This window comes from Myotis davidii, unplaced genomic scaffold, assembly GCF_000327345.1.
Source record: "Myotis davidii unplaced genomic scaffold, ASM32734v1 scaffold370, whole genome shotgun sequence".
Lineage (NCBI taxonomy): Eukaryota > Metazoa > Chordata > Mammalia > Chiroptera > Vespertilionidae > Myotis > Myotis davidii.
In genome coordinates this window covers 13,232,268-13,256,592 of record NW_006288615.1, presented here as the reverse complement: position 1 = coordinate 13,256,592, position 24,325 = coordinate 13,232,268, and the positions used below count along the sequence as shown (strand labels likewise).

The 24,325-nt window shown below is 36.0% G+C and overlaps 1 protein-coding gene and 1 pseudogene across 1 annotated transcript in view; both read left to right on the top strand.

The window, feature by feature from the left end:
• Window positions 1-23,809, top strand: part of AGPS (alkylglycerone phosphate synthase) — a 137,023-nt gene extending 113,214 nt beyond the window's left edge. Inside the window, exons 18-20 of the mRNA XM_015561967.1 lie at window positions 3,576-3,675; window positions 5,717-5,774; window positions 19,403-23,809. Of these exons, the coding sequence (XP_015417453.1) occupies window positions 3,576-3,675; window positions 5,717-5,774; window positions 19,403-19,524 (280 nt within the window). The 3' untranslated portion in view covers window positions 19,525-23,809. The remainder of the gene's footprint in view (window positions 1-3,575; window positions 3,676-5,716; window positions 5,775-19,402) is intronic.
• LOC107181372 lies at window positions 7,548-11,410 on the top strand (annotated as a pseudogene).
• Window positions 23,810-24,325: the final 516 nt, after the last annotated feature.

Here is a 24,325-nt window from a genome sequence, read left to right as displayed (position 1 = left end):
ATACCTGTTTTTCTGCCCAGGCCTGACTCCTCTGTCAGAGGAGTCAGGCCTGGGCAAGGGGCCGACCCTGTGATTGGAGGGTGATGGGGGTCAAAGCCTGAGGGCGCCCAGTATGTGAGAGGGGGAAGGCTGGGCTGAGGGACACTCCCCCACACACACACCCAGTGCACGAATTTGTGCACCGGGCCCCTAGTCCTATATTATAAAGGCCTAATATGCAAATCGACCAGTCGCTATGACATGCACTGACCACCAGGGGGCAGACACTCAACACAGGAGCTGCCCCCAGCCCGCAGGCCCCAACCAGTGGCGGTGGCGGGGAGTGGGGCCAGCGAGCAGGTGGCACCAGTCCAGCCAAAGCAGGCTGCCCCCCTTTCCTGATTGCCCCACCTGTCACCCCACAGAGGGAGGGGACAGGCAGTGGCGGTGGAGGTGGGGAGGCTGGGCTGGTGAGCGGGTGGTGCCAGGCCAGCCAAGGTGGGTTCCAGTGGATCAGCCCTGCAGATCATCCCTGATAGCTGGCCAGGCCTACGGACCCTACTCGTGCACGAATTTCATGCACCGGGCCTCTAGTCAATGTTATAACAACATTGAATGAAATGTATGAGCACCTGCTGTGCTTTATTGTTCTCTTTACAATCTAGTCCAGTGATGGCGAACCTTTTGAGTTGGGCGTGTCAGCATTTTGAAAAACCCTAACTTAACTCTGGTGCCGTGTCACATAGAAATTTTTTGATCTTTGCAACCATAGTAAAACAAAGACTTATATTTTTGATATTTATTTTATATATTTAAATGCCATTTAACAAAGAAAACTCAACCCAAAAAATGAGTTCACGTGTCACCTCTGACACGCATGTCATAGGTTCGCCATCACTGATCTAGTCTCTCAGGCCTGTTATTATACTACTAAAAATAAACCAGGCCTAATAATTCAAAAGTCATTTGTTATCAGTAAAATTTGAAACAGTTAAAATTATAGAATCTATTACTATATAGCTAAGAAATTTTTATTTTTTTGTCTTGTCCAGTGGCAACTTAACAGATTTTATCTCTCCTTTCTCTTTCTGCCCCACCTCCCTATTCAAGATCTCTGGAGACTTCTCTCTTTCCGTTATGAAAATATCATTGTGATAAATCACTGCTTATTGAAAGTGATTGGGAAGTAAAATATCCTGCCTTAGGCTATCTATAACAACACCTAAGTCCTTGGTTCTTCAGAAGGTACTCACAAGACCTAAGGATATTCATTATGTATTGTAGGTAGATAGAATTGATATACTAGACTGAATTGGCCATATGTCATTAAGTAGCTGATTTTATAGAAATAATCTTTGAAAGGCTTAAATGCTCAACTTCTGTGATTATCTTATAAAATCAAAGTTTAGAATGTGCAAAGTCTAGTTATTTGAATGGTTTTGATAAATAGGAATTTTAAATATAGTTTTTCTAGTTCATACTTGATTAAACTAGCATTTAATAAGAATTTGACTTTAGTTTAGTTTGATTTGAACTGCTTAATAGTGGACAAGGAGATTATCCTGTGTTGAAAGTAAATGTGTGAGGTATATTTTTTAAACTAGATTTTTAGAACTATTTAATAATTAATAACAATAAAGATTAAGAAAGAAAAAATAATTAAAAATAATTATAGATATCATTGAAATTAAAGATCCCAAGGAAAATAATTTAGCTGTAAGGTGCATTTATTGAGTTCATCTCATTTCTGTCCGTTAAAACATACTTTGTCTACTGGAATAGAAATTCCAGCCCTAAATTTTCTGAAGAAGTTTTATGGAAAGGAATTCCTAGCCAGGGAATCTGACAAGTTAAAATACTCCAAAAAGTGTACAGCACAAACACTTTTAGAAATTAAAGAATAGTAGAATGACTGGCAGCCACAATATCACTTGTCAAGATGATTTTGGAAGAAGTTAGTGTTTAACTTAAGTGATAGAATTGATCTATTAAAAGGTGTTAGATCTGAGTCACTATCTGAAATGGACCAAAATTGAAGTTTTCTAAAAGGTGTTCCATTATTTCTACTTTTTTTTTCTTTGAAATACTGATCAATCCAGCCCTTTTTTGACTTTAGAACCCTCTTATCCACTGAAAACTGAACTGTGTAATATTGATCCTGTATTTGTTGGAAGGTGGCAATACTCTGTTAGTTTTTAGTTACATTTTCTACTTATTGATGTTAACTATTCTCATGAATGATGTATATTTTACTTTGCTGTAAACTAATTTCATTCCTGTATCTTTGAAGTTTATTTAAATCTGATTAGTCGAAATGATAATGCCATCATAGTTAAAATGGTTCTCTAGTTTTTCTTAAACTTTGTAAGTCTGGTGCTTAAAATGAAAATATTCAAGGGAATATTTTCACTCTTTTTTATGAGAGTGAATTAACACTAGAAGAGAAACACAGCTGGCAAATTGACAGTATTATTGTTAAATAGCTCATTTCTTCTTTTGTGAGGCACCTAACATTTGGCCTAAAAGGCCATTAAAATTTTAGGATAGATTCTGTTGTATTGTGTAGTAAGAAGCGTATTCCCTCTTTCTGTTAAATTCTTTGTGGGGACGCTGGGAATTGTATTCAGAGATTTGACTATGATTCCCTTAGCTCCCTTTTAATTGCTTCACCTGTTTGCATTTTGAAAGCCCAGATATATGTGTGTATGTATATTTATTTACTAGAGGCCCAGTGCATCAATTCATACACAGGTTGGGTACCTCAGCCTGGCTGGCAATCAGGCCACTCGGGACATCTTGCCTAGTCTCAATGGGGGCTAGCTGCCCGGGGAGGGACCACAGGAGGGCTCCAGGGCATGTCTGGTCCTCTTGCCCAGTCCCGATTGGCCGGACCCCAGCAGCAAGCTAACCTACTGGTCAGAGCATCTGCCCCCTGATGGTCAGTGCACATCATAGCGACTGGTCCAGCAGCTGACCAAACGGTCAAACACTTAGAATGTTATGCTTTTATTATATAGGATATGTGTGGGTGTATATATACAATTTGTACAATTCAGTTTGTTTTCAAAGTCCTTACAAATTATTAAATGTGAACTTAGCGAAGATGTATTTTTTTATCTAGTCTGATTATTTTTGGTATTTGTACATTTCTCTTTATGCCTGGCTTTAAGGTCTCATACTTATTTCTATTAATTTTGAGGAAATTTAGAAGACTTACAGTGGATCACTAAGTTCCAGCTAGTTTGTTTTGGGCTGCTTTTAGCTACAACATACTGTTTTTTTAAAAAAATTGCTTCTAAGGAGGTGGGGTTTTTATTTATTTCAGGCTAATTGGAGAAACATTTACATTGCTTTAAAATTTTTAAATTTTGGGGGGATAATAATCCAGCTTTACCAAAAAAAAAAAAGTTGTACAAATAGTTTCCGTATATCCTTTGTCCAGCCAATCTGAATTTCTTCCATGGAGTAAGAGCCTGGGTAGAGAATGAGATTATGGCTTAAGCAAATCATTCAGATGATCTTGCCTTTAAGTTTCCAGGCATTAAGTCTGATTTCACTCAACTAAAGCCTTGTGATTCTGTCTGTTTGATTTTTAGGGTGACGCAGACTTACGATGCAGGTGCATGTATCTATTTCTACTTTGCCTTTAACTACAGGGGAATAAGTGATCCACTGACTGTGTTTGACCAAACTGAGGTAATTTTGCATACATCAATATAGCTCTTACATTCTTTTATTAATTTTGATAATCTTTGCCATCAATTTATAAATTTTAATTAGACTCTTTGATCATTTGTGGTTTACCTGGTTGATATCCCATAGAAATGAGAAGCATATTTATTGCACTGGTTTGTATACTGAGTCTAAAATTAATCTTCTGTACATATATTACAATGTTCTAAAATTAATATTCTGTAGCTCGTGATTGTTATTTAATTGTTACTTATAGGACATAATACCAGGTGAAATTAAATAACAACAGAATAGGGGAATCCTTGATATCACTGTGGCAGCCCACTCATCTCCAGATGGTGGCTATTGAGGTCAGCAGTCCTGATGCTTTTGGTCTTTGTTGCTATAATATCCTTATTCTAGGTTTATACTTTGTTTGCTAAAGCTGTATGTAGGCCATTGAGGTTCATTTGCTAGCAGTTTTACTACATTTCTTAAATAGCCTTAAGCCTCTAATTTTTATAAAACCTTCTGTTTGATGGTCAATATTTCTTGTTACAAGTATGCCTAGAGTTTAAGAAACAGACTAGAAAAATGAACTGGGAAGACACTGAGGTTTGTCAAAACCTCAGGTGTCCCAGAGCTTTAACTCTCTTATATGCCTACCAAAGATAAAACTACAAGGTGATTTTCAGTGGACACTTTTAGACCCAAACCATAGATAGGGTTTGGTTGGTTCCTGCCTATGCCTCTCCCCCCACCCCAACTTTTTTGAAGTAAAATTGAAATAAAGTAAATCAAATACAGTTTGATTAATTTTTATGTCTACGTACACTAGTGAAATCATCATCCCAATAAAAATAATGAACATACCCATCACCCTCAAAAGTTCAAGTCCTTTTCCATCATTTTAACCTTTCAATGTTTTTGTATTGCCCTCTGGCTGCCCAGTGCTCCTTCCCTGTAGTACTAAAGAGTGAAATTATTCCTTCCTTCGCAGTCCAAATTGCCATTCTTTAAGTGTTACTAATTTCAAGTAGTTATTATTTTATTTAAATAATTTGTTAGAAGATATAATCTCTTAGAGCATAAATCATACTATATTTATGATTCATTTGAAAAATGCTAAGTGATGAGGGTTCTTATTACTTTGCAATGAGATATTTGCTGTCTGTCCCACATGGACCCTTTTCTACCCTGGCCTGTCTCCCTGATGGTTTGTACAACCTGAGTAATTCTGAGAGGTTCAAGGCCATGTAGATATTTCACTTTATTGCTATTACTTTCTCATGAGTTGAATATAATTTCAGTTTCTTGACCCTTTTTTCACCCCGTACTTCAGTGATTCTTTATTGTGCTTTAAGCCTTTATGTTTCTCACCATAGTGCTTTATAAGGAGCCTAGTCAGGACCTAATATGTTGGGAGGATAAAGGAAGGTGTTTTTTTTTGCACCCTTAAATAGCAGTAGGTATGACAAGTAATTTGCCCCATAAGGGCTTTTAAGGTTGATTCCTGATAACTTTGTAAGTAATCTTGAGTCTAATGCCCATTGCATGCTATTAGGTCAATAATTTAACTATCTAAGCCTCGTTTTCTTTAACTGTGAAATATGAGTAATTGTAATTATTCCATAAGACTATGATAAAAAATAAATAAGTTATTGTAGGAAAATTGCTTAGTGCTTTTCTGGACATACAATAAACAGTCAAGAAATGTTAGTTACTATTATTTATTGGTAGAGTGAGATATTAACTTCAGAGTAGAACCTGGTTTTGACTTTACAAAACGTTTTTTCATTATTAACAACTTAGTGCTGCAAAATTGATTGTTTTGCCTTTTTTTCTTTTCTAGAATCTGGAAGTGACTATTGCAGATATTTTGACCATTTACTGGAAAAAACTATAAAGCTAGGCTATATATTTTAATTGCTTTAAAAAATGCAGAAAGGATAACGAGGCTTCTGATTTATCATTTCACCCAGAAAATATGTGCCTCCTTTGGAAGTTGGATCTTCCGCTCACTTCAAAGTGTGAAATCTATTTGTTGTATTGTTTCCAAATATAGGCAGCTGCTAGAGAGGAAATCCTCGCTAATGGAGGGAGTCTATCGCATCACCACGGAGGTATTTTTTTTTGTTATTCCTCATGTAAATTTCTGATATTCCTAATGTAAAAAACGTTTGATTTGGTAGGATGCCAGGAGAGTCATAATATAAATAATATGAAAGCACTTGAAATTTCTTGGAAGATTGTGTCTGTCACTGAGGTAGTCTAGGTATGGCAGTACCTGACGGAAGTTTGACTTGACAAGCCTGCTTAGATATGAACCTAAACAGCCTTCTGAGTTTTCAGGGAACTTCAAGTTCCCTAAGACCACCTAGCTTGCCTCACAGATATTTGACCATTGCAGCAAAAGTTTTTAAAGGGAAAGAAATAAAAACAGCATAAGTGTTTTTCAGCTACTATTGAAATGTAACTGGACATCAGTTTATACCATATTTTGAAGAGTTGTTTTTCTGCCCACCCTGAATTTAATACATTAATCAAGATAGGATGTGAAAAAAAATGTTTTTAAATTTTAATGCTGTTTTGTTAGTTGGTGACCATTGTGGTAAATATTAAATTTTATGAAAGAATTGATCACATCACTAATAAAAATTAGAGTATATCTACCTAAGTACTAGTTTATGAATGTTATATAAGGCAGTTTTTTAAGAGTGAAATAGTGGCTATTCGGTTATTAAAATTGTAATTTTTGAAGTTATCCACCTGTCCCCCTTAATAGAAATTTGTTCTGAATATATCCCTCAATATAATGTGGTGCTTAGAAAAATAGATATATTTAGGTTTTAAATGTAAAAATATTTTTAGGGAGGAGCATAAGGAAAAATAACCACAAATTTAAAATTTTAAATTCTAAATTTAAATTTAAAAATTCAGCTCCTACCCCTGCCCTGGATTCTCTATATCCCTCTCTCCTTGTTTGATTTTTCACCATAGCATTTAGCATTATCTAACATTACATATTTTTTTTCTTAGAAGTAGCTATCTCTTCTGCTTTTTAATATTGTTGTGTGCTTTCCAGATTATAAATATTATTGGTCCATTAGGCAATAGGGTTTCAAAGAATTATACAGTGATTATTTCTCTGAAAAATCTTACAGTCTAGTAAAATAAAATATTGTAACACTCAAAAGGTCACTGATAAAAGCCGTTAGATTATATCATTACCACTTTACCACAAGGTAAGTTTCCCATTTTCCTTGAAAAGCACTCAAAGGTAACTTTAATAAACACGTAAACACTACAAATGTTGAAACAGTGAAGAAAAGGGAGATAGACTAGGGAAAGGAATTAACATTTGTAAAGTTGAAAATATTTGCCAGATGTTCTGCATAAATCTCCCTTAATTCTGCTTGAAATGCCTATAGAGTAGATATTATTTCTGTCTTTCAAATGGAGAGAGGTTAAAACACTTGAGTGTATAGTGTACAGTAATTTGCCCAAAGACCAAAACAATAATTGTGAGTGATAGAAGTTGAATTTCAGTTCAGGTCCTCATGCTTCAGTGTCCCTGTTCTCTTGCTTAAGAGCCTAAAATAGTGAAAATAGGTAAAAAGCTAAAAAGTGAAATGAACAGCCTTTGAAAAGAGACATAATTTTAAAAGTATAGGAAACAAAATACTAAACATTACTGTTTTTTCTTTTAAAATATAAAACCTCTTTGTTTTTTTAATTTTGACACTAGTTTACTTGCCCTGCGTTAGATGTTAAAACAAATGAATTAACAATTTTAATTTCCTCATCATAGATATTTCATTGTTTTCTAAGTCCTTGCACATATGTCAGTTTGACTTTCTGGTTGTTTTTATACTTCCTCATTGTAGGTTTCTAACATGTCGGCAGTAGCAGATAATAAGACAAGTGCAGGTCAGAGCTTGTTAAAATAAAACTCCTTGTATAATTTATGTGCATTTTCAGATTCTAGGCTTATTAGGCTTTTATTTGCTGAAGACTCTCAACTTTGATGAAATAATTTATTTTTAGAAATTTTTAACTCGAAGGTAGCAAGGTTTTACTGCATATTAATGTATTAGAAGTTCTGCCTCATTTAAATATAAATCCTTTATTTCTCTCATATTTCCCATATTTAAATTTTCTATGCGGTCAAAAATATGACTGCATGGAAACAAACTAAACTACCTAGTTTCATCTGTTGCTTAGAAGAAGAAACTAAAACCTGAATACAAAATGTATTTCATATGTGCTGGGAAAATGGAGGTTTTCACTTTGCTGGCTTGTCTTCTAAACTGCTAAACATTGGAGTGCCCCAGAGCTTAGCCCTGAGCCAGTGTGTTCTGTGTGTTCATTCACTCCCTTAGTGATCACCTCCGGCCTTAAACACCATCTGTATGCTACTGACTCCCAAGTCCCAGAAGGCATCAACTACCACTGCCATGGAGTTAGTGCAGCAGCATCCTGACTGGTCTGTGCTTCCACTCTTGTGCCTCTCCTGCTGCTGCTCTTGCTGCCAGAGGGATCTTCTTAAAACTCAGTGTTTCCTCCTCACATTCAGAACAAAATACAAAGTCTTTATCAGAACCTTCAAGGCTATACATGGTGTGTCTTTCTCTCAGTCCTCTTCTCTTACTACTTTTTTCCTCTAGCAGTATTGGCCTTCTTGCTGTTCCTCCGACATATCAACCCTTCAAAGCCTTTGCTATTTGTTTCCTCTTCTTCTTATATTCTTTCTCTTGCCCCACCCCCTGTCCCCCCAGATATTTTCATGTCTCACTTTCCCCTTCATTTTCATCTCCGAGAAAAATGCCACCGTCTTAGAAGTGTCTTCCCTGATCTTTTGCATAGTTTCTGTGCTACTCATTTGAATAAATTCAGTGAGGTTATTAACTTTATCTTGTTCTTCACTGTGTTCCCCAGTCTCTAGAACAGTGGCTGTTTTATGTAGTAGATGCTCAATAAATATGTTGAGTGGCTAAATGCTTACAGAATTGAGGAAGTTTTCAAATTATCATATAGCTCTGAATCTTTCATATTAGAATGACATTAGTTTCATTGCTAATTCAGTTTCAAATGTTTATTAATCTGGCTTTGATTATAGGGTTTAATCATGGAAAGGCTTAATTAAACCATAATATTTCTGGGTAAGAGAATTAATAGTCATTCAGTAGAAAAGTAAGGTAAAATAATGTGCTATCTCTACTGTATAACACCAGCATTTTAGTGTTCTTCCATGGGGCATTATGTATGTAAGATTCCATTCAAACTTGGTCTTAAAACAAATAAAAGTTTGAGAGGTTTATAACCATAGGGGAAAGAACAGAGGCTTCAAAATGAAATCTGTATTTGACTCCTGACACTGCACTTAACTAGCTGTGTGACCTTAGGATAATAACTTCTCGGAGCTGAAGTGTTCCCATCTGCAAAACAGGAATAATAGTACCTATATCATAGATCATTGTAAGACTTAAATGTGATAATGTATGTAAAGCATCTAAGGTGTCCTGCATATGGTAGGTGCTTAAAAAACAGTAGCTTCTTAAAAAAGGTAAAATCAATAGTCTTGCCAGCATAACTCAGTGGTTGAATGCTGACCTATGAACCAGGAGATCACGGTTCAATTCCTGGTCAAGGCACATGCCCAAGTTGTGGGCTCGATCCCTAATGTGCGGCATGCAAGAGGCAGCCGATCAATGATTCTCTCTCATCATTGATGTTTCTCTCTCTCTCCCTCTCTCTCTCTCCCTCTGTCTCTCTCCCTCTCTCCCTCCCTCCCTCCTTCCCTCTCTCCCTCCCTCCCTTCCTTCCTCTCTGAAATCAATAAAAATATATTTTTTAGAAATTTGTGGGCAGCGCCCTCCTTTCCCCCCAAAAAATGAAAAAGAAAAACTGTAAAGACCATTAAAGATTTATGTGTTACTCAGCTTGAAATAAAAGGTCTGGGAAGAAAAACTTAAAAAAAATTTTTTTTCACCTGGTTATGGAGGTCCCTGCCATCGCCTGCTTCTGCTCCTACTTCTTAGGTGCCACTGGTCAGCAAGGACATGAAGTGCACAATGGACCTGAGCAGACACCTGGACAAGGTGACTGCCAAGGTGATTCTGATGCACCCAAGTGACAGCTTCACATCTCACGCTGCCTCCTTTCTTCTGGCCTCGGAACCAAAGCTCAAATCACAGCTGGTGCACCTCTGTCTATATGTGAGGGGAAATGATGAGGAAGAGAAGAACTCTGGAAGTACAAGAAACCAAAGTTAAGGGTAAAAGTGGAGAGTCTTAATGGTGAAGCTCCCAGTGCATTTGATCTGGGGCCAAGATTTCAGTCATTGTGGAAACAGTTTATACCTATGTGCTTCAGCCATATTCAACCCAGATCACTCAATCAGAGAAAACAGTTCGTGGTGTCTGAGGCCAACCATTATTTGTACACTCCCTATCCAACAAAGACACAAACAATCATGTGAAGTTTGCCTCCCAAAATGTTAAGAGGTACACCAAGTTGGGGAACTCCACATGTTTTAAACCTCCTAGATTATGGACCTTTTAGAGATACCCTTGCCTATAGTCAGGATGCTATTCAAGTACATTATGTGAACAACAGCCCTTTCCTTACTATCACCAGCATGATGCAAGTCATTAAGGTTTCTCACTGGGATAATATTGCTGCAGAAGCAAATGTGGACTTGAAGCACACGGGGCTGTACTTGGGGCCTTTTCCACACGATGATGACCAGAGACAGCCAGAGAGTGGTTTATTCTCCATTCGTTCTTTTAAGACCATCCTCCCTGCTGATGGCCAGGATGTTATCACCAGGATGAGATTGGCATTGTTTTCGTTAGCCACTTCCTTATTTTGGATTATTCCATGGAGATGGAAATATAGCCTTGCTTCCCTCTTTTGTTGGGTGAAAGACCCATTACATTGATGACTACAACCTCTCAAGCTATGATGTGGAGTATGCATTGAAGATGAGGTTTGTGGACCAGCTATTTTATGAGCAAGCGATAGATTTTCTGACTGTGGAGACTGCCCAAAGGAATATCTAAGTTGACAGTCCTTAAGAAATCAGCCGTATCCCAGATGAGCTGTACTACACCTATTTGGGCACATTTGGCTGCCCTGTGATTGTTGCCTACAAGAAAAATCTGGTAAAACAGAACATCCGGGACATCATAGTACACCACACATTCAACAAGGTGCTCATGCTGCAGGAGCCCCTGCTGGTGGTGGCCATTTCTGCCTCTTGTTCTTCACAGTCATGAGCCACATCAGACTGCTTTTCCATCACAAGGGACACGACCAAAGAAGCCAGGATGAAGGTGGCCTGCATCACAGAGCAGGTCTTAACCATGGTCAATACGAGAATAGGTCTCTACCGTTACATTGATGAGACTATCAGTGAGTATAAATGGTCCCTCAACAGTGGCAAGAAGAGCCTGGAGATGGAATACGAGGCCTTGACCCATGAGATTGCTCTGCCGCAGTCCAGGCCTAAGACAGTGCTCTGACCTGTGCAACCATGTAAAAGAAATGCAGAAACTGGATACCTAGGTCAAGGAGCTGGTGCTGAAGTCAGTGAGGGAAGGTAAGCAGCTGGTGGCTGGCAAGCTCAAGAAAGAGAAGCTCATCTTGGAAAAGCGACAGGAGTTGGTCACTAACATCAGTCACATCTTGGATGCTCTGTAGCCCCTGCCAGCTGTCCCCAGGGTGGGCCAAGATGTTGTGTTTACAGATGGCGGATGGGGGGCAGGGCGATGGTGATAGTGGTAAACATCGAGGCCAGTGAATGCTGGCATCTTTATTTTGCAAAAGGCCTTCAAAGAAGAGAAGCCAGGCTCTGCCTCAGGCAACACAAGAAGCCTCATTTCTGTCCCTAAAGTGTTTTAAAAGAAAACACCAAAAACTTTGAATTGCATTAAAAATAAAATATCTGTGTTTTGAACAAAGAAATTGTCAGTATTTGATTGGTTTTGTTTTGTTCTGAAGGCTGTGTATTCTTTCCAGCCTGTAAGCTCCATGTTTTATGCCCTTCTAATTCCTGATGTTTGGGTGTTTTGCGAGTGAGTGCGTACTTTTTAAAACGTGTGGCCAAAAGAAATCAAGAACTGGGGGAAAATTTTTTTCATATAATATTATATTAGTTTAAGGTGTAAAATACAGTGATTATACATTTATATAACTTACAAAGTGTTCACCCCAGTAAGTCTAGTATATGGTTTGTTTTCTTAAACCCTCCCCCTAACCATTGAGCAAGGGGTTACAGTTTATTTGAAAAAGTTCCAAATTCAAGGGATATGATTCAACAATTGTCTTAACGTATTTTCATCCATAAACTGCAGTTGGTCTCACTCTATAGGAAGTTCTGTTAAAATCTGTTTGAAAGAGAAATAATTTCCTTCACACTATTGACTGCAAAATTTGGCATAGAAAAAATATCTATTTTCATAAATGCTTTTCTGCTTAAAGTTAATCATCTAATTTGTAAATTTCAAATATCCTGTACTATTCAGTATAGATTCATAAAGCAGAAACCTTTTAATATAAATTTTAAAGAGTGGGTTTAATTGTCCTGCTGACTTTAATAATAGAGATTTTGAGAGATTACTTATATATTAAAAAGATTTTCCTTAATTTGCATCCTGAACTTAAAACTCAAGTTTACCTCATAGTAGCACCTTTATTTACTGACCTTCAGGCAGAGTCATGACACTCTCAGTACCATTTTTGAGTTCAAGAGCAGGAGGGCTGGGGGTTGTGAGGATATTGATGCAATTTCTCTTAGAACGTTTGGCCTGTAATTGTGATTAATAACAGTTGCTTTCACTATCTGGAAACAGACAGGCTGGTTTGTCTGCCTACAATCATGCTGTGATAAATGGGGCTATTTTAACTCTGGTTTTGTGTATCAAAGAAAACAGATGTAGTCTGGAACTGGAGGCTATAGGAAATATAAAGCCTGCTTAGCTTAATCTTCATAGTGCTTGTTTTTGTAACTGACGAGCTGGTCAGTTTAAACAGCAGAGTTTATGTCAGCCACATATTTAATTTCAATTTATGACTTAAGTTTTTAAGTTGTTCATTTGCTAAAAATTAAACCTAAGTCCTTGTCGGGAAGTAAAAAGCCTTGATTACATTTTATCAGTCTTAGTTTGAATATTGGTGTCTTTACCTAACCAAAATTATTTACTGCTGTTCAGAGAATAATTATGGAGCATCTGCTTTTAGCTATTTTGTGTAATCTTAACAAAATCCAATAGTATCAGAAACTTTAAAAGTAAAACGAGACTGTTCAAAAGAATGAGCAAAAGTTCAGTTTTGAGGCCATTTGTTAAAAACCTGTATTGTGAAATAAAAGACATACAGATTGGAAAGGAAGAAATAAAACTGTTGCTATTTATAGATGATATGTTTGTTTTCATAGAAAATCTCAAAGAATCTACAAAAAATGCTCAGCAAGATTGCAGAATACAAGAGTACACACAAAAACCACATTTCTACATATTAACAAACATACGGAAACTGAAATTTAAAATACCATTTGCAATACCATTTACAGTTGCTTCAAAGAAAATGAAATAGTCACAAATCTAACAAAATATATACATACTTAGGCATAAATCTAATCAAATAAACACAGGATCTGTATTCTGAAAATTATAGAGTGCTAATGAAAATAATCAAAGAAGATATAAATAAATGGAGAGACTATATTCCTGGATTGGTAGAAAACTGGACATAGTAAAGATAACCATTCTCCCCAGATTGATCTGTCTGTTTAATGCACTTCCTACCGAAATTTCAGCAGTGTTTTTAGTAGATATAGAAAAGATTATTCTAACATTTACATATAAGGTAAAAGAATTAGACCGCTAAAACAATTTTGAAAAAAAAAAAGAATAAAAAGCATAAGAATCAATATACCTGATTTCAAGACATAGCTACTAGTACAGTAATCAAGACTGTGTGGTATTGGAGGAAAGACACATTGATCAATGGAACAGGATAGAGAACCTAGAAATAGAACCACGCAATTATGTCCAAGTATTGACAAAGATACAAAAGCATATAGATTATTCAACAAATGGGGCTGGAACAATTGAACATCTATAGACAGCAACAACAAAAAGAACCTTGACCTCATACCAAAATTAACTCAAAATAGATAATCGACTTAAATGTAAAATATAAAATAATAAAACTTTTTTAAAAAAAATACAGGAGAAAATCTTTAGGATCTAGAGTGAGGCAAAGAGTTCATAAACTGCTAAGCAAAAGTACAATTCATTAAAGGAAAATTTGATTAATTGGATCTTATCAAAATTAAAAATGTTTGCTCTGTGAAGGACTCTGTTAAGAAGATGTAAAAATAAGCTTCAGAGTGGGAGAAAATATGTGCAAACACATATCCAATGCAATACCTATATCTATAATATATAAAGAACTCTCAGAACTCAATAGTAAGATGCAAACACCCACCAGAATGCTAAAATTAAAAAATAGTGACAATATCAAATGCTGGGCAGATGTGGAAAAACTAGATCAATCATGCATTGCTGATAGTAATGTAAAGTGGCACAACCATTCTGTTTGGCAGTTTCTTATAAAATCAAACATGCAACTACCATTCTACCCAACAGTTTCACTCTTGGGAATTTATATCAGAGAAGTAAAAACTTATGTCCACAACAAAAACCTGTACATGAATATTCAGAGCAGCTTTGCTAATAATAGCCCCAAACAGCCCAGATGCTCTTCATCTAGTACAGTAGTCTCCCTTTTCCACAGCTTCACTTTCCACAGTTTCAGTTACCTAAGGTCATTGATGGTCTGAAAATATTAGATGGAAAATTCCAGAGATAAACAATTTATAAGTTCTAAATGGTAGGCTCTTCTGTGTAGCATGATGCTCCATCCTGGTCAGGATGTGAATCCACACTATATATACTACCTGCCCATTAGTCACTTACCCATCTTAGTTAGCAGATAGACTGTAAAGGTATGACAATGCTTGTGTTGAAGTAACCTTTATTTTACTTAAAAATGACCCTAAAGTGCAAGAGTAGTGATGCTGGCAATCCAGATATGCCAAAGAGAAACCATAAAGTGTGTCCTTTACATGAAACAGTATGTAGGTATAGAGAAAAACATAGTATACATAGCGTTCGGTACTACCCATGGTTTCCTGTTTCCATTGGGGGTCTTGTATCAAGGGTAAGGGGAGACTACTATAAATGGCTAAACAGTGGTATGTCCGTACCATGGAATACTACTCAGCAATAAGAAGAAATACGCTATAGATAACTGTGGTGCATCGGGACAATGCTCCAATCAATGCTCCAACCAACCAGGGCTGACATTTTAAATATTTAATAAGAGAAAAATATTATCAGATATTAATTGCTTTGTTAACATAGTATTCATGAATTTGTCATCTTGTCAAACATGACTTTTAAGTATCCTTAAGCATTAGACTCATGAATAGTCATAATCTTATTTCATATGCCTTTAAAGGCTGGGTGTTAGCATCTCTCATTTGGCTAAATTTAGCATGTACCTCCACCAAAATCAAACGCACAAAATGTGCTTTGCACAAACAAATGGACAACTAAGTCCTCTTTTTAGGTTGAGACCTGTGACCCCTCTGAAGAAACATTATCACTTTTAAGATAGGACTATAGCATAGTTCCTGCGAAGTCTTCAGGCCCTTAGAACACAAAGAGTAGTTCTAGATAACTTTTGATGGCTTGGCTACACATAAGACCTTCACTACCCACTCCACTCCCACCTTACATACACATATTTGTTCCTTCTATTATGCTGTTAACCATACCACAAAATGCATTCTTTCTTAGAGACGTTAGCATCCAAAAAGGATTGTTGAGCCTCTGATTTTAGTATCCCCCAAAACTTCGTCTTTTCTGTTCCAAAAATAAGCACTTAAAACTGTACTGTATATTGTGGAAGAACACAAAATACTTGTTTTATACAATCTGTACATTATCAGAAGTTAAATGATAAAAAAGTGAACTCTACTTTTAATTTAAGCAGATAAAGAATTTCCCCCATTTATTTTCTATTTTGTGTAGTATTGGGCTGGCCTATGTTTTTTATATCTTTAAAATGCTTGTACAACTCTTAAGTGCCTGATTTAAGTACTTTGGGAATTATATATTTAAAATAATTATGAGCTGCTGAAACCAGTTTGGCTCAGTGGCTAGAGCGTCGGCCTGCGGACTGAAGGGTCCCAGGTTCGATTCTGGTCAAGGGCGTGTACCTTGCTTGCGGGCACATCCCCAGTGGGAGATGTGCAGGAGGCAGCTGGTCAATGTTTCTCTCTCATTGATGTTTCTCACTCTCTATCTCTCTCCCTTCCTCTCTGTAAAAAATCAATAAAATATATTTTTTTAAAAATAATAATTATGAGCTGTGGAATACAGGGTCCCTATCTTGTTTACAGAGGCGGTGGAATTGGCTTTCTGTAGCTCCAGTGTTGACTCTCAGGCTAGGTTTATACTTCTAGAAAATCAGAAGTTAAAGGAATATAATTGCGTAAGTGTTGTGAATATCCTACATCAGATAATACCGGTCTGCAAAGAGCATTAAGCTTCATGTGATCTGAATGTACACATGCCTTTTCATGGGTAACTATACATACAAGGAATGTTTCAGTCCTGAGGGACCTATTTTTTCTATTTTTATTAATCTACTAGAGGCCTGGTGCACAGATTTGTGCACCAGAGGGGTCCCTCCAGCCTGGCCTCCACCCTCTCGCAATCCGGGGCCCCTCGGTGGATGCTGGACTGCCAGTTTCGGCCCAATCTCTGTAGGCCAGGCCGAGGGACCCCACTGGTGCACAAATCTGTGTACTGGGCCTCTAGATCTTATGCACATAAGATCTTTGGTTAATCTCTTCCCACCCTTCCACTTAACCCCTTCCCTCGGAGATTCATCAGTCTGTTCTATGTTTCCATGCCTTGCATTGAGCATCTGCCCCTGGTGGTCAGTGCACATCATAGCTACCGGCCTGTCAGCCAGTCGCTTAGGCTTTTATATAGAGAGATTATCCCTTCTTCCAATATGACATGCTACATAAAGGACAGAGTATCATTTCTATGTCTGAAAATGAGCTCTACAAATGTTAAAGAAGCTACTAGAGTTGTGCACAAGTGTGTTCATGTGTCCAGATCAGTATAGTCAGCTAATTTCTAAATGCCTTGCAGTACAAATAAAGATTGTACAAATGGCATAATTATTGTTGGTTAGCTCTAGAATAAAAATCTTCTACTTTGAAGTATGATCCCTCTTTTGGATTAGAGTCTTTGTTGTTTTGTTGTTGTTGTTTTAATTTATTAACTCATCTGAGCCAGAGAACTTTCTCTAGAATTTTATAAAGACTATTTCCAGTAATTGTCTTACTACAAAGAATCATTGAACATTTTTACTTAAATTATATTTTTAGGACACTTAATCCTACATTGTAGTAGACTGAATTGTTAAGCAAAATTAAAAACATTCCTTGTCCCTTTAATTGCATAAGCCATGGTTTCTGATCTCAGTTCAAATTATATTATCAATGACAGAAGACGCTCACAGATCTCTGCCATGAAGGGGTTAAATTCTTTTATTAAATATGTTTATGAGGGGCTACAGCTATGCTGACTGTACTGCCTTTTTATAAACTTTCTAGTCCACTAATCAAATGTATGTTAGATTGATTATTGTAAAAGTATAAACCATAGAAAATTTGACAAGATAGATGTGTAAATTATCCTTCTGACAGAACTAATGATGCACTCCAAGCACCTTCTGTTTTCCAGCGCTTGGTGAGCGACTTCATTAAATATGCAGTGGCTGTTGGGTGGCTTCTCAAATGATGGTTCAGTTCCTTGTGGAATTGCATTATTACTAGAGGTGTAAAACCAGGCAGACAAGCTAGCTGTTGGGCATCCTGCTGAGGTTCTAATGTGCTCCATCTTGTTGGAGCAGTTGTTTGCAGTCTTTTCAGGACAATTAGATCCATAACCACAGGACACATTCAGTGAAACTATATTACAGATAACAGTGGAGACTGGCAGTGACTGCTTTCACCCCTTTCTGCTGAGCTGCCTCGGTGTGGGGAGCTTATAATAATGCTACTTCTGCCACTCACAAAGTAGTTGCTTATTTGTAACTTTTTTTAAGTTCTTAAAATCAGAGGGTATTTGAGGTGAAAAAGACTAGATTTTAATCCCTTTGCAGATGAGAAAACTGAGGCTGAAGTTCCTTTGGGAGATAGTAGGAGGAACCAATAGAACATCTTTTAGGTAGAGATTAGATGAATAGGAATTTGTACTGTTTGGTTTCTAGTGTTAGAGCTCTTTTAAACAAAAATTTTCTTTTTTTAATTTAAGATTTTTTTCCTTCTGTACCTCCTTTTATCCCGTCTTAACACCAGCAGTGCTTTTTTATTTCTAGAAGCTAAGTAGAAATATTTTGCTTTCTGAGGATATCAAGTTATTTGTTGTTTTAATGACAATTTGATGGTTTCCTGGAGAACTGGGCACAAAAGATGCTTTGAATTGAGCTTGAAATGGCATTAAGGTTTCCAAAAGGCAGATGCTATGGTGTGTCACTGTAGCCTGATAAATGGGAGTGCATTTTAGAATGACAGGCTGAATACTTTAATGAAGAAAGGTTTCCAGTTTCTGTTGGCCAATTAAATCACTGTTAATGACTTTGGATCAGTAATGAACATTTTTGGAAAATGACCATTTGAATTCAGTTATTATAATATATTTGAAAAGTGCTAGCCACAAATAGTCCTATCCATAAATTAAAAGATTTATTCATTTCACCATAGATAAGTCAGCAGATTGCTTTGCTTTTTAATGCCAAAGCAAATTGACATTTCAGAATTATTTTACAGATTTAGTACAAATCCTTTCTTATAAAAGTTGTACTTAGAAAGGTTATGTTTTTTTATGGAGTACCTTTTAAAAGATGATTTATGCTGCTAGCCATTATATTATTTCATTATTCTCAGAAAAAAAATAGACCAAGAACAAAGAAGGGGAGCATTATCCAGTAGGTAAAAGCAAAAAACTAAGTTTAAAATGGGTTAAGTGTTTGATTTACTTAGTGCCTAAAGAAATCTCTAATTTGGGGAAAACATTAGGAAAAAGTAAACATGCATATTTATTTAATAATATGAGAGTAAAATACAAATGGAAAAGTTTCATAACCAGATTGTTTTTCCTTAAAACCCAGGGTTCAAATTTTCTTAAAAATTTTAAAGCTTTTGTTCTCCTTGAAATATTACGAATATGTAGTCTGTCATTTTTGCTATATTATACCCAACAGATTCAACTGAATGTGATGTTTTCCTTGAGTTAACTTCATTTTCTCTGAAACTTTGGCTGTTTTGGTTTTTAAGACAGGAGGTTGGTTCTTTTGAAATGCGTGTTTTTCTCATTTTGTTATTTCTAAAATGGGCCATAATTTCAGTCCAAGCTTTCTTCATCTTCATTTCATAGTTTACAGAAAAAGGAGACACTGTGGAGCACAGGCCTCCCCTGGGAATACATTGGGCTTAATGAGCTTGATAGTCTGGTGGGCTCAATAAATCAAATAAAGCAAAACATTTCTCATTTTTGAATAAAAGCATTTATCACACAGTGTTTGTTCATTCGTGGTCACAAGATTGATCGGTTCCCAGCATCACAGTGTATATTGAAGCATTTTTTGTTTTTTTCAGTGGGCAAGTTACGGAAGCAATGGCTAAAAGAGAGTATCTCTGATGTCGGCTTTGGGATGCTGAAGTCTGTCAAGGAATATGTGGACCCCAATAACATCTTTGGAAACAGAAACCTTTTATAAATCCATTACTATTGTTATGAAAAAATGTCACTTTTTTTTAAAGTCTTCAACTATGGTTATGCCAGTAATCATATATATCATGGACTATATTTTGGCTACATTTGTTTGTTGGTTTAACATAAGTTTGTTTCATTCTGTAATTTGTTTTGTTTCTGCATTTGTGGATTGACAGATGGTATTCCTAAGTCTCTCTCATTTGGTTATCATTTCAGATTTTAGTAAGGCAGCACAAGTCTGCCAGTTGTTATGTCAGAGGAAGATGCTGCCAGCTCTTTTGTATTGATGTTTCTTCTTAACAAAGGCAGATTTTAGTGTTATCTATTGCTTACCTAGCCTCTTTTTAAAAACAACATATCTGGGAAGCAGATATCTTAGGAAGAATTCCACTGAGGAGTGATGCACATGTATGTTTGAATGCATTCTAGTGTGAATAGGCCATTGAGGGAGGATACTCGTGAAACAAATTTGACAGTCTGTTACTTGGGATGCTTTCAGTTCTGTAAGGTGCTTGGTCTACCCTTTTTAATTAGTATACAATTATAAAACTTTAAATCATCAATATACAAATTATTCTGTTTGGGAACGTGTTTTTGTTCTCCATATTTCTGTTTCTACTGAAGTATGAGTTGTATTTGTATCACTGAGATAACCTATTGTTATATCTTATTTCATTCATAATATGTTTCATAAGAAAAGCTGACTTATTGCTCATTGTATGTGAAGAATAGGTTTACCATGAAATGAATGCCTTTAATCAACTTAGAATCCTAATGTTTGTAATTTCACATTCCTGTTGCTGAGATCCAGAAGCTGCAACAGGAAAGAAGGAAGACTCCTTGCATTTAACATCTCCAGTTCGAGGGAATTGTTTGGCTAAAGAAACACAGTTATCATTTAGCTATTGAATGTGAAAGCCTCAACAGTTTCAATGATAAATCTGTTTTGTTTGTTTTTTTTCAATTAACCCAAACAACATGATACATTTTCATGTAAAAGTAAAGTTTCAGTTTAGTTTTTAATAATGGTTTGCCTTTTTTGAATTACTGGTTTAACCTAAATTTTAAAAAGCTAATGTTTTAATACACATAGCATAATCAAAAATTTGAAATATCATATTTCTTAAATAATAGGACATTAATCACATTTAGCAAACATTTTTACATTCAAATCTGGATATTAAAATACATGAAATGATTACTTTGAATCACTGTCAAAGTTCATGATTCACATTTTGAGATGGATTCTTTTCTTAATGCAATACCTAACTTTTGATAATTTTTTAAAATTAATATTTGGTCAGATAATGTAGGTCAAAATGCAGATGAACCTGTAAAAGGACACACTGTCTGTCTATGTAGCAACAGCTCCAGAGTATTTTTGGGCAGTTTGATACATTTTATATCTGAAGTAGCCTTAACCAGAAAAGTAAAAATTGACAAAATGGTATTTTTAAGACTTCAAGATGATAAATAATTTTTAATTAATAAAATTGGCCTCAAACTAATAAATCTGTAAGCAAATAAAAATTAAATATTACTTTAACAACAAAAACAAAATGTTGGTATATTTGAAGCTGCCTCTCTACATTGGTGATTTATTTTTTTAAGTATAAAATTTCCAGCAGATCTGTGCTTAAAGCCCTTAATGTTTGAAGTAGTTGGATACTTGATGAGGAAATTACATTTTATTTGCCTCTAGAATTATAATAAAATATCAGCTTTATAAAATGCATCTATTCATGAAGGTGATTTCTCTAATTGGTAATCAAAATGTAAAATTTAATATGGTACTAATATCTCACTGGAGTGTATACATGTTTCTGAGTAATTTTTTAAAATAAAACTTATAGATGCATAAGCAGAGCATGTGATTGTTACAGCATTCTTTCCCAGGGAGTTCAGATTTCAACAACCTCAGAAATTCTGTATTTGATATTAGGAAACTAAATGCAATGCCTGGAATTGTTGTGTTCACTATTCTACATGAACCTTGTGGAAATCAGTGATTTATGTCTTTGTTTTCTTTCTCCCATGTTTGCAGAATGCCCCAGTGGATTTTATAGTGGTGACCACGTTTTGTAGTTGGGATCATTTTGAAACACAGGAGCACTCATCAGTGCAGTTTCACTCTGATTTAGTAAATCAGAAAACCTCCCACTTTCATACCCAGCTCTGAGAAGTGCCGCTGCATATACTTATGTGTGTGGAGAGCTAAGTTCTTGACTTCAAGAAGCACTTAAACCTTGCCTCGTATTTCTGAAATATCTGAAAATGGCCTCATAAAAGTTAAAGCCTGGAGAACATTGTGAGGCTTCCTCACTCATTTTGAATGAGTTTATTTAAAATTTTAAATTCAGTATTTGGTTTTCAGTACCACATAACACTGGCTTGTCTTAGTCATATTTCTAACATTTTATTTGATTGATACCACATTTGGATTGGGGTTTTAGTGGGAATGGGTACTTGCTGCTAGTGAGAAATGACATTGAATACTAAAGACTCAATGTGAACAGGCTTTATTGACCCTTAGAGTAACTTGCCTTAATGTTTGGTGTAATTTACAGTACATAAGTGAATTTAGTCCTGTGCGGAGTAACTTGAACTTTTTTAGTTTAGTAAGAATTGTAAAAGCCACAAGTTTATTGTACCCAGCATATTACTACAAAGGAGGAGGATTAAATTCTTTCCTCTTATGAGGAATTGAGTTTTCTTCCTAAATGCTTACATTATTATGTATAGTACAGTTACTTAAAAGTTATTTATGAAGCTGGAAGCCTTCTGTATTTTGGAAAACAAATGTAATGGATGAGCGTCCATCAGTGTGTACCCTATGCCAGATACAGATGGCTCCGAGGAAACCTCTTTTACAGATTATTCCCAGTAACTGCGAAGTCCTAGCGTGTGTTTTTAAAATGCCTTTGTGCACGTTGGCACCAGGGATTTTCCTTTGTTTTATTCTTTTGTAACTACAACTTCTTACCCACTGCTGAGCAGGGAAGCTTCGGAGTCCCAAGCTGAAGCGTGTAATCTTGGCTGTTCAGATGGGGCTCGGTTTGCTGAGCATCTATTCTATATAAATGTGGAACACAAATGGCTATGTATTAGGAATGGATTCACAAACCGCATGTGCTGGTGCTTGTGGCAGCCAAAATGAAAGACTGTGGAAAACGTATGTACATTTTAAGAAACACTGAGACAGGAACTAAAGACAGCTTTAATAGTTTTTTGTTTACCACTGAATATTTAGCAACTTTGATTTTAATTAGGGCTTAGCTCATGGTGGGGATCAAAGCCAAAAGTAGCAAGTGCCAGTGAGGATTGAGAATCCAGAATCGCCTTTGGCTTCATAAGTTATAGAAGCTTCGCTTTATCCAAGGCTTCCTGTTCCCAAATGAGTCACGTGACAGTATATTCATTACATTTTTATTTATAAATTTCAGTTTCCTAAAAGAGAAACAACACATACTTTGATGCTAAAATTCAGAAAGCATAAAAGATTTTTTAACTATTGAAATACAGTGTCTGACATGGAGGATGTGAATTACTCAGCTTTTGCTTCTTAAGCCAAACAGTGTTTGTCTTTAGTATGAAATTTAACTGTAAAAACTACTTGTAATGTCAACGGATTGTAGAAACTTATATTATTAATAAAATGGACCCGGGTCTGAGAGTTTTCTTTCTTCAAAGGGAGTGCAAAGCTGTTTGTTGTTCTGTATGCATATGGGTTTTCCTTCTAGGTTTACTCTTTCATCTTCATATTTTCACTGATTGCACTAATTTTGAAAACAGTTTTTATCATTTTATTAATGAAGCATAATCAAGTGCAACCTAAATATAAATAAATCCCTTTCTATTTATGGCTGAGTATATTGTTAGGTAGGTTTTATCCCTCTAATTCTTTTTTAGATCAGTGTTATATTCCTAGGAGGTTGTTAGTCTCCAGTGAATCTGAAGCATTCCCCATTTGAATCTTGGGAGATCCACAAAGAATAAGCACTCTAGTGCTCTCCTGACTACAATTTCTTAACACACGTGAGTAAGGACCACTGATATATAGGACACTCACGCCAAAGAACCATCACAGAATTAAGTATGTTAGCTCTGTGAACATGGAAAGACTTCTTTTTTGGTTCTCAAAGGAGATTATTTTATACTTTTTTTTCCACAAGGAAAAAATAAAAACATTATCATTAGGAACATTTTTCAGAGACTGAACTTCCAAAGTTAAGAGAGAAAAGGGGGAAAAAAGTTTTAGTGTGGATTTCTAAGTAGTACATAATGCTTTTTTTTAAAAAAAAAGAATCCTCACCTATGGATATGTTTACTGATTTTAGAGAGGAGGGTGGAGGGAGAAACATGGATGTAGAGACACAGCAATTGATTGAACCCACAACCTAGGTATATACTTCAGCTGGGAAACCTGCAACTGAGGTATGTGCCATACCAGGAATGGAACCCGTGACCTTTCAGTGTATGGGATGATGCTCCAACCAACTGAGCCACCGGTCAGGGTCATGTATGCTTGTGTTTAAGGCTTCTTAATATTGGCAGTGTTTTTCAACATCAGCTCCCTATGAAACATTTGTTTAACCCTTCAAATAGTCTTGTTCACATACACAAAGGACATGAAATGCTTATACTGGTGTACAATTTCTATAAATACTTATCTTTTGACCTACTTAAAGAATATCCCCAAAAGATCACAGTGCCTTGTTGGGATTTTTTTTTTTCATGAAATAGCCATTATTTAAAATGAGTGGGAGAGAGTCTTTAAAAGACGGAGATTGTTTAGCAGTTCAGGG